This window comes from Notechis scutatus, chromosome 2 (genome assembly GCF_049901735.1).
Source record: "Notechis scutatus isolate UNSWTSFEM ecotype Mainland chromosome 2, rNotScu1.2, whole genome shotgun sequence".
NCBI lineage: Eukaryota > Metazoa > Chordata > Lepidosauria > Squamata > Elapidae > Notechis > Notechis scutatus.
In genome coordinates this window covers 59,649,397-59,660,956 of record NC_142010.1, presented here as the reverse complement: position 1 = coordinate 59,660,956, position 11,560 = coordinate 59,649,397, and the positions used below count along the sequence as shown (strand labels likewise).

At 37.6% G+C, this 11,560-nt stretch overlaps 1 protein-coding gene across 2 annotated transcripts in view; it reads left to right on the top strand.

The window, feature by feature from the left end:
• Positions 1-56: 56 nt before the first annotated feature.
• ATG7 (autophagy related 7) overlaps positions 57-11,560 on the top strand; it is a 105,218-nt gene continuing 93,714 nt past the window's right edge. Inside the window, exons 1-7 of one of the 2 annotated variants that reach the window (XM_026680560.2) lie at positions 57-413; positions 1,465-1,519; positions 3,052-3,169; positions 4,492-4,569; positions 5,721-5,837; positions 9,656-9,805; positions 10,648-10,736. In XM_026680560.2, the coding sequence (XP_026536345.2) occupies positions 224-413; positions 1,465-1,519; positions 3,052-3,169; positions 4,492-4,569; positions 5,721-5,837; positions 9,656-9,805; positions 10,648-10,736 (797 nt within the window). In that variant the 5' untranslated portion in view covers positions 57-223. Of the gene's footprint in view, positions 834-1,464; positions 1,520-3,051; positions 3,170-4,491; positions 4,570-5,720; positions 5,838-9,655; positions 9,806-10,647; positions 10,737-11,560 lie in introns of both variants that reach the window. The other variant, XM_026680561.2, reaches the window with a different exon arrangement.

The following is an 11,560-nucleotide window of genomic DNA, read 5'->3' as shown; positions in this document are numbered from 1 at the left end:
CGCATCCTCCTGATTCTGCTGCGCGCGCTGCGTGCTGCCTCCTCCGCCTGCTCCTCCCCTTCCTGCCCCATGCCAAGGGCTTTTTGCCACTGGAGCCGACGCGCATTTCTCGGGATACTTCCCCTTCCCGGGCGGAGTTGGGGAGGGATAACCGGCGGTTTCCGGGAAAACTAACTCGGAGGCAGCTTGGCCCTGGCTTTCAGCTGGTAGCTCCCGATGATAAATGATGGCCAGCGGCGGCAGCGGCAGTGGTGAATCGCGACACCCCGCGGAGGGTGGGCGTCCCAATCTGCAGTTTGTTCCTTTCAGTAGCGCGCTGGACGCAGGTTTCTGGCATGAGCTCACTCAGAAAAAACTCAATGAATACAAACTGGACGAGTCTCCGAAACCGATCAGAGGCTATTACTATAATGGCAAGTAGACCGTAAAACAGTTTTCCTTCTTGGAGGGGTCTTGTCGTTCGAGAGACGCGTCCTGCTTGTGTGAACTGGGGAGACAGAGTTCAGGTTAGGTTCAGCCTACCGCTGGTCCGTCCTTCTCAATTCCCCGTGAACTCCAAGGGACTTGATATCTGAGTAAACAAGCCTGGCTGTTGTTGTTTTTTAACCGCATCCGTGTCCACTATACTGAATATTGGCCGGGGGTATCCCTGCCTAGCAGCTTCGGCTTTTGCTTAAAGATCTACTCATTCGACCTTCACTTGAGTGGGTACTACTGGTCGGGGATGAGAAGATTGCCACTTGCCAGTTGTAGCTGGAACCCTGTTCCCATGACAGTCTGAAAGGCTATCATTCACATAAAAGGCTAAAGGAACATAGAGAACTAGTAAAAAGGTACCTGTTTCAACACTCACAAGTACTTTACTTAAACATGTATGATTCAGTTAGTGGGTACCTCTAGGAACACCACTTTCCAAGGCTAGTTAAGTATAAGTTAAGTGTTGCAGCATGAATATTATGAAGTAGGTCATATGAGACACTGTGTCACAATCGGTTCTCCAAGCTGAAGAGCTAGATTGCCCAAGAAGAAAGTTAATGGTGAAGGCATATTTTCTTTCTGAAATTTGCTCTTGTCCCTTCATAGAAGGATGCCAAAAACTAAAATATTATACTTCCCCCATCCCCCAAAAAGGAGTTAAGACAAAAGACTTCCCAACTCCTCTGTTATGTGGCTGTGTTTTGACGTGTGTATAAATGGAGGAAAAGTTCTTTGTGAAAACAGAATAAGAGGGACATTTTTCTCACATTGTCCTTTGTACAATGCTTCCTGTTATGAAATGGAAAAACAGTTATGAAACTACCACAAGAGGAAAGAACATCTGGCCTATTCAGTCATCGACCAAGAATATGACAGATTATCATAAATCTGTCTTCACAGAATATTATATTTTATAGAGATGTTTTGGATTGTATAATTGTCACTATTTTAATAACCTGTTTGTTTATTTTTTCCTCCCTCTGCTAGGGGATCCTCCTGGAATGCCAGCACGTTTAACCCTTGAATTTAGTGCTTTTGATATGTAAGTAATAAATCCTTTATCTTAAAATAGTTATTAGGATACAAAAGCTGATTCTTAGCATTGTAATCATTAGGCTATAAACCAAGATTTGTATATTAGAATCATGACTCTAAGGGCAGTGCTTCAGGATGCCAGCACAAATGTCTGCTTTATGCTAGTGAGGAGGTAGAAATGAATAAGCACAATACACACATTGAGTGAGCTTTGTTTAAATGAACCAAGAATCACCAGCAGTCTTCACTTACTATTCTGGACAAATAAGGTTTTTACTTGGCATAATAATTGTGATGGTTATTTCTATCAGTCAGATACAAGAACTGTCAATGGTGCAGATATATTAGGTTGGACTGTGTTTGGAGTGATGCCAGTTAATGAGACATTGAACATGCAGTGTCTCTAAAGGAAGCTTTCACTTCGCTCATGAGTAGCTTATAACAATTTGTTTTGGATCTTGTGGTGGGGATCAGGTCTCTGAACATTTTAACCACTTGGGGAATAAATCAGTAGTGTACAATTGCTTCCAAAGGCCAGTTTGATAACACTAAGGAACCTGGAGACTTCCAAGAACTAGGGAAAAAAGAGTATGAAGGAGCAATCCTCAAAAGAAGCCTGAAGATTGAAAGTTAAAAAGTCTTGTGGTTGAAAAATGGGACAGACCCAGAAGGAAAAATATAAACCATATGAAAGCTTGACTTGGGCTAGATTGAAACAATTCATCAGAGTTTTTTTGGCAGGAGCATGGGATGTTGGCCATTGTCTTCTTCCAGATGCCTTTCAACTACTCAACCCTTCCAAAGCCCTGGGATTCCATAGTTCTCTTAATCCAGCTAGGCCCAACTCTGCTTAGCTTTTGCATACAGGTGCTGCCACTTACTGAAGAACGGGGTACTTAAATGAATAACAGAAATATAGGAAAAATAGAAAACTTAAGTGAAGGAGAGATTAAGATTTGGTAAAGAGAATAAAGGAGTAAATACGGAATTTGTAGAACAATATTTCTGTTACAAGATGTTGTAACTTTTAGCATAACATGGTCATTCCAGTGTCAGGTAAGCAGGATTGTATGAACCCGTGCTTTCTTCTTACAGCAAATGTAGAGTTTTAGAGGCTAAGCTCCATTGGCAGATAAAATATTTGCTGTTTATTTGCAAAAGACTCACGGGCCTGTTTTCCTGCTTAGAGTGAAGTAATGGTTCTACAAAACAGATAATTAAACGTCAAGACTATGCATGTTCCTCTGTTCAGGGTCCTAATTGGCTTTTTACACTTTCCATCAATCCAATGTCTGTCATCTTTTCTTTTGTAGCCGAGGTCCACGCAAAGGCACAATGCAACTGATGAAACTGATGTTGAGATGATATATTACACAGTATACATGGGTTGACCTACATTACTGTCTAAAATATCATTTTTTTCATTTCATTCTTACTTTTAAATTGTTAGTAAAGTATGTGCTAACTACCAATGATTTTGATTTGTTAAGACTACAGTAAATGCCATATACATTTTAAGATTGTTTCTTTTCCCTCCAGGAATGGCCCAACACCAGCACATTGTTGCCCTGCTATTGGAATGCTGTATAACACCAATACATTGGAATCCTTCAAATCCTGTGATAAAAAGCTGCTCCTTGAACAAGTAGCAACTGAGGTGAGGTAAAATGGGAATGAGTTCCCCAAACCTGAAGCATGGATGAGAAACAATGCATGGGCCAAACATTGTGAATAACGTATTGTTTTATGAACAATACAATTCTACTGAATTGCATAAAATATAGCCCCCAAATTCATATGCATTGTATTTCAGACTTCGATCTCACTTATTTCAAAAATGGAGTGCTTATATTTCAGCATAAAATTGTCTAATATATTATTTGGAAGGTCCTATCTTACTGCAGATCAAACAGTGTTCCAGGGTTTATTGCACTTTTTTTTTTCAGGCTGCAGAATTTGTAAGCTAAAAAAAAAACAATTCTGAAACCCCCAATTGGGAAGTAAAGCTCAAATGAAAAGTTGTGCTTGGATGAACCCCCTCCCCTAATTCCTTATGGAACTTTATCATTCCATATAACACTGTTTGAGAAATGCAGAAACTGAACAATTACAATTTTTGTAAATGAATAGTCAAGTAAGGGGAGGAGGACAAGATGAAAAATCTCAAAATCACAAATCTCCATTTTGGCTTAACTTACTTGTTTGCCATATTCCTTAAGGTTTTTTTAAAAACAAAAAAGCAAAACTAATTAGTAATGGATGAGGGCTATAGCCTTTTAGATCCAGTCGAAGTATAGAACCCAACAGACATCAACCTTAGTTTTGCTGATTATGGCTGGCACTTCAGCAATATGTCGTAGAAGACAGAATGCTATAGATGTTTATTTGAGACAAGGCTCCTAGACTGAGCTTTGAATTTTGAAATGCTCACATCCAAAATATCATCAGTTCATTAGAGTTTTCATTAACTCATTAGAGTAATCTCAGTTTTATGGCTTCTCAGCTGTAGCATTGACTAGATGTGCATAAATATTTGAAACTACTTAAAAAACAGAAGGCAGCAATTTTAAAATTATGATATTCAAATGTACATTGTTGTGTTCTAGAGGACTATAAATAAGACCAATCATTTATTTGTTGTTTTCCAGGAAGCTTTCCAAGTGTTCAGAGTAAAGTTTAATCTGGGGACCTTCTGTCTACAAAATATGTTTGTTGTTGATCTTGTCTTCCTTTACAGAAATTGTTGTATAAATCAATGGATTATTTAGTGATTTGATAATAGTGAAATCAGTGGAATCTTTGTGTTTATTAATTATTTGCCATTTTATAATTATACTTGCACACTAGTTTACAATGAAGATTAAGCCAAATTAAATTTTGTTACAATAAATCCATGAAATATATAGTATATTTTGTTCAACAGACATGAAATTATTCACTAGTATCCTGGATGATTCTATTTTTTTTCTCTCCCCATAGATATGGGATGCAATAACATCGGGGAATGCCATTAAAAATCCTGTTTTATTGAACAAATTTCTTCTTTTAACATTTGCGGTAAGTTAAATTGTACAAAAAAAGACACCAAATGCTCCATAGTTATAAACAACACTAATATAGTTATGATTGTATCCCAGTTAATGGAGTGTGTACATCTACAAAGTCCAATCTGTTGGAAAATTTACATTTGTTTTTGTTTAACAACCCTAATTGGGATAAGCAACACTGAGTGAAACACCTAAGTGGAAAATCTCATGACTAGGACTGTGCTTTCCACCTGGAAATAAACAGGATTAGTCAGTTTCACATCTTTGACTTTTGTTTGCCTCCTTGTCACTTCTCTGTCCTTTGGATTATTTGAGTGCTTATTTTCTGTCTCGTACGCATCAGAAGCCATGTGATCATACCGCAGTTAGGCAAACAGGTTATTTTCTTGAAATCCTATTCTCTCCAATCTCTGCAAGAGTGAGGGACAGAAAAAAGCAAGTGATTTTTCTAGGCAGTCTCTTCTTTTCTCAATATTATCACATTACTTTCAATGTATAGAAGAGAAAACAACCTATTCTCTTGAAATCTCTTTTTCTCCAATCTCTGCTCTGGAAAGGGAGAGGAGAAATAGTGCCCCCCCCCCAAACAGGTCTGGTACGGGACACTGTGTACTGATCATAATAGCGATCACATGACTAATAGATGCTATGAAAGTCATAAATGGGCTGTAAAAGTATGTTTTCAGCACTGTTGTAACTTTGAACAGTTGCTTACTGAATGGTGGGTAAATGAGGACTATTGTATTCCATTTCTCACACTATTGTCTGATAGTATTTTGTAAATGGGGAGTAAGGGAGAGAGTATGCGTAAGAAAAAATGTGCATGAGATAGGTGGTATACTAACAAGACATGCCATTCTGAAGATTAAAGGCATGTGCTAAATGATAGAAGAATGTTCTCATGGCCGTCTGACAAGCCATGTGAACATTTTAAAGAGATGGAGAAGATACGCAAGGCTGAGAACTCCATAAATTTGAACCAATCTCTTGAGATTATATTGAAGTATTTGGACTCATTTGGGATGGTGGTTAAGAAACCGGGAGTCACTTCTGATGCTGAAAGAAGTCTATTTTCCTTTTACTTGAAGTGTAAGAATTCGGTCAAATTACTCTTTCCAGGTTAATACCAACTCTAAAGTATTTATATAATTTCTCCCTTAGGATCTAAAGAGATACCGTTTCTATTACTGGTTTTGTTATCCTGCACTGTATGTCCCAGAAGGTATCCCTTTGGTTAAACAGCCAGTGCCTCTGAATACAAAGTTCTCTCCAGCTCAGGTAATTAAAAACATCACACAGATATAGTAGCCTAGCACACACAGTACTTTTCACAACACAGAACAAAACAAAAAAATCATTACATCTTTACTAAGCACAAACATAGTAAATAGTGTTTTATGGATTTTTATATCCACTTCTGTCTGGATGAAATGGGGAGTCACTTTTCGAAACTCTTCATTATCTCAGTGACTGACAGGGTTGAAGAATGGTAACTCAGAAAAGGCTTTTTCAGGAGAGGTATCTCCATTACGAGGCTGTATCCTAACAAAATTTGCTATGCAAACACTTTTCTTCCACTTCAGTGAACTGTTATTTCTGGTTGTTTTTTTCCTGGAAGAAATGTTTAACAGAAATTGTGGTCTTTGTCCCCATTGGGGGTTGTAGACATAATCTTTTTTTTTTTTATCACAATGTCTTGTGAGATTTTTATTGCTATTTGTTTTTCATGTTCTCTGTTTTTGCTCTGTTGCTCATAAAGGTAGGGTGTAAAGGTATAAAATGGGTTTCTGTCCCTAAACTCAGTACAGTTGAAATTTGCAAAATTCTTAACAGCTCAGAATGTCACTGTTATCTGATCAAAGTCTCCTTGAATTGGGAGTAACAGACTCGACCCGATATCTACCTCAAGATATCGCTAAATAAAATTTGAGATAAAATTAAAATATTAATCTATTAAAGAACCTGACCAGGTGTGAGTAAAAGCCAAAAGGAACAATCTATGTCTAAGCTATAAATGTGATAGTATCTACAATTACATAAAATTAGAAAACAGTAGCTGTACATAGAAAGTTGGACCATAAGGAAGGCTGAGCGCCAAAGAATGAGGCCTTCAAACTATGGTGCTGGAGAAGACTCCTGCGAGTCTCTTGGACTGCAAGGCGATCAAACCAGTCAGTCCTACAGGCGATTGACCCTGACTGCTCTTTAGAAGGTCTGATCCTGAAGATGAAACTTTGGCCACTTAATGAGAAGGAAAGACTCACTGGAGAAGAGCCTAATGCTGGGAAAGATTGAGGGCAATAGAAGAAGGGACAACAGAATGAGGTGGCTGGATGGAGTCACTGAAGCAGTCGGTGTGAGCTTAAATGGACTCCAGAAGATGGTAGAGGACAGGAAGGCCTGGAGGAACGTTGTCCATGGGGTTGTGATGGGTTGGACACGACTTTGTGACTGACAACAACAGCAACAAGCTGGACATAGGCTAGGTTTGAGTGATTGGCAAACTCTTGAGCTGTAAAGAAGACTTCTTCCTTTCCCCTGTTTTTGGTGTTGGCACCCACTGTGCATTACATGGTATCTCAAGAGCTACCGACAGTATGGAGAAGGAGAAGCCTGTACGCATGGGACAGTTCTTTTTTTATTGAATCCTAACTGTACAAAACCATTTCCAGTGTGAAAATAGGATTTTCTCTCACAAGACTTGTAAACCTGCAGCCATTTCACCATTTGTGAGGATTTTATAACACACATGTAATACAGTGGTTCTGTAGAATTTTATTTTCTTGAAAAAGGTTAATGTTGTTAAGCCTGAATTCCCCAACGAGTGTTAAGGAAAACAAACTAAACAGAATGTGTAGCGTAGTCAGATAGGCAGACAGGTAAATGTGTGAGATAAGTTTGTATTTTAGTTAACACGCAGTAAAAAACAGATACGCTTGTGCTATCAAAAATATAGTTTATTCCATTAGGAATTATAGCATAGTCAAAATAAACAGTCCATTAGTCAAGTATCATTTCAGTCAGTCCAGTCGGGTATACTCAATTTGCAAAGTCCGTGTTGAATAGCCAATGTCAGTTCACTTACAATAAATCAGTCCGTATTATCTCTTCTCTCCGTTGAGAAATCAACACTCCTTTCTCTCCTCCGTTCCAGTAAGGAAAAACGCAGTCATCAATCCATCCAGTAATTAGGGATCATTAAGCCAGAGAGAGAGCTGCAATTGACTTGCTTCTTTTATGGTGCTTTTACAACCACACCCTTAATTACATTCTTGTAGTTAAAGTTACACACACTTAAACCAACAAACCATGATAACTTATTTATTATTTTTACCCAAACCAGTTAGGGTAAACAATGTTATCCCTAACAAATGTTACTTAATGCTATAAGAAGTAACTGATTTAAGGTGGCAGTTCAAAATCTGGGGTAATATAAATTAGATAATAGAATTGATAATTAATAGTTGGGATTGCAGATTGGTCACCCAATCTTAAGTGCCACAAAAGGCTAGTTACTTGCTTGACCTCACTACACAAGGCAGCGCTGATTTTTTTTCTCATCCATTTTTTGTGGGGAGGGGGCTCTAGAAGAAAGAGTTATTTTCTCATTCTTAAATTCCCCGCTCCCCCTTAAAAAAAACTGGTCGCCATTTTTCAAGGGTTTCGGATTCTTTAAAGGGTAAGGATAGTAGTGGATGGCATCTCATCTCAATCTTAAATAAAATAAATGTTAAAATCTTCCAAAATTCACTAATGTAATTCATCCTGGGCTGCAAATGCAGCTTGTGTTTGATACAAATTGAACAGGAGTTGGGAAGAGCATAGGTGGTTGGCATAAGGGAAATGAAAGCGCATTAAATCTTTTAGCCTGTTTTGGAAAAAAAATCTTGCTGCATACATTTTTTTAATTTTTATTTTATTGCCTTGCTCTGCTTCTGGGATTAGTGAATGCTGTAAATTCTGTTTATTGGGTTCACCCTCAGCTTCAGGCTATATGATTCACATCATGGGCTCCAGAATTGGAGCTCTCTACAAAGAGAGCTACAAAGGTATGGCCTTCTTCCCTTCAGAGTAATAGAGATGGATGTGAGGAAAATGGCCTCCCTCTTGTCCTATAACTAAATGCTGGGAACTATATTGGATAAATGGAGGTGGGCCTGCTACTTCCAAGGGCTTTTCTAAAATTGGAGCACCCATAGTTCCAGATGAGCAGCTCACAAGGTTTTTGATTGTATCTGCTTCTAGACAGTCTGGATAGTTAAACTCTGTTCACTATTCTCAGTACTTATTAGATGAATAAGATAGACCCAAATGAGAAACAGACACAATTCAGACCTAAAGATACTTCTATTAGTAGTAACCAATTTTGCAAATGTGAATATGGTTCCCTTGCTTCCATTATTTATCTTCATGAGAATTAAGAGGAGGGGAAGTGCCTGAGGTGTTTTCCTTACCCACTTTCTTCGCCTGCTCTTAAGCATTGTTTATCTGATTGTTGCTTTGGCAGTGGGTCTGCACTCTGTCCATCAAGGCCACCCTCTTTAGTCATCACAGTACTGGAAATCATCTCCTAAATGGGATTTAATATGCAAAATATTGCTACAGTTTGCTAATTAGGTTTGGCATATTGGAAGATTCAGATGATCTCCTAGGAGCTGAACTTCGGCAACATCTGAAAGAATGAATGTTGTGAGCCTCTGCAATGCTGCTTCATTTGCCTTAACTTATTCTGTAGCTTTAAGGCCTGTTTCCTGTTTAAGGGCAATATCAGCTCTGATACTGATATTAATAAACCCACCAGGGGAGATGGTGGTCTTGAAGTAGCCAACTGCTTCTTGCCATCCAATCATTTTCATCTTAATGGTTTTTAAAAATACTTTGCGTTGGCTTTTTGTTTTTTTTTATTCTGAACTGCAATGAATGTTATTTCCTTTGCATTTTTTGCTTATTTGTTGCCATTTTTCAGTTAACTTCTTTTTAAAATTATTACTAGTAGGTTCAATTGATTTTTAGCCTCTTGGAGTTCTGTAAGTGGACAAATGCAGGAATATTTCACTATAAAGAAAACTGAGTTGATTGTCTCTGTCTTTTTTTAGACTGAATCCCTCCAGAATTCATATGATCAACTTTGCCAGAAAGAAGGTCTTACAGCCCTGCCTTATTTTTTAATTAAATGCCATGAAGATTCAGTCCATGTATCCTTACTTAGGAACTGGGATGACTTTTTTTCTGATCAACGGGAGAAGGTAAATATATATATATAGATGAGCAAAATACAAAGCACTGAAATTAACATTCCCATAATTTTTAGAGCATTCAATTCTTAATGTTGGAATAGAGGAAAGAGAGTAAAATTTGGTGGATATCTGAAAAAGGACCCTGTAAGAAATTATGATTTTGAAAATAAAAGACTTCTCTGGATTCTGAATTTATTGTTCTGGGGTTTTAAGCTTAATTCTGACTTAAGGGTAAAACTATTTTACTCCCAGACAACTTTGAAATGAAAAGTGAGCAGACCTGAGGTATGGAATTTTAAAATAATTCGAGTTAAGAAGAGTCAAGTTAAGAAGGAGCTGCTGCTTTGAATGTTGGAGCAGCTTTTCCATTTTGCTTTATGGATGAAGGGACAAATATTCTGTGTATATATGCAATCTTGCCACTTTCGTTAGCCAAAGAGAAAGTCAAGTGTGGATACCTTGGATTTATTGGGTTTTAGTTTTCTAATCACAAATGTATTGCCTGAAGGTGATTGGAAGAGTTTTAGGCAGTGCAGAAAAGCATGAATGGATTATATGACTATATCACTTAGTATTTCCTCAGGCCTGTTTCACAAATGGAAATTAATTACAAATTTAAAAAAACAGGGAATTTGGATCATTCTCTGGATTTTTTTGCTAGGGTTAATTTGCTTGCTTGGGAATGTATGATGTGGTTCCTGTGTAATATGTGAAGCAGTTGTTCTATTCACTTAATTTGGGTCTTCTGCAGATTAATTCTCTAGTCCAGTTTATACACATATAAAATTAGCAACTTTTGAACTCTCAGTGTTAACATATAATAATCCTATTATGATTTTTTTCCCTTGTAGGTGATATTTGGTGTTTATGACCCCTGTAATTTCACCCAATATCCAGGATGGCCACTGAGAAATATGTTGATCCTTGCAGCACACAGATGGTATTTATTATTAGGTGAAGCTTGGAACATGGTTTTTCCATGGTTGCAATCCTAAACACGCACTGTGAAGTTAATCACACTAAATTTGGTAGAGCTTATTTTTCAGTATAGGATTAGACAGCGTCTGTTAACAGCATAAACATTATAGCTTACCCCAATCCTAAAGGACTCTGGGTGGGAAACAGCGAAGTCCAGAAATATGCATTAAAATCATATAAATAATAATAACGATTTGGAATGATTTTTTAAAAACTGGTGCACAAAAAGTGGCATTCGTGTAAGCCAAGTATTAAATGTCTTTTGGGAAAAAAATATTTGGTTTGTTGTTTTCGAAGTACCTTAGAGTAGTGACTGTTCAAACCTCTGAGGCCAGTGTGTTTTCTGTAAACGAGAGCCAATACTGAGCTACACAATCCTCTCTACACAATCCCTAGTTCAAAAAACCTTCACTTTCCTTGGTCACTGCTTTTACAAAAAAAAAAATGTTAGTCTGAGGTTTATGTGAAATGGAGCAAAAATATCTTCGTTGGGTCAACAAGTGGCTCAAGTGCTTTTCCATCCTGAAACTTCTTCAGGATAGAAATTCTTCAGAGTGGCCATTTCTTTTTAATAACAGTACTTGGTATATCCAAGCAGTAGAGCCACTACTTTTAGATCTCCACAGATATTTCAGGTGTATTTGGTGTATTGGATCTGCTTCAACAACAGTTCCATGTTTCCATATTTTTCTTTTGTGAGTGCAGCATAGCCAACAAGTACTGAAGGGTACATATTATGTAAAAAACAGGAAATTTCTATATTACAGGTTATTTTCATGATTAGCA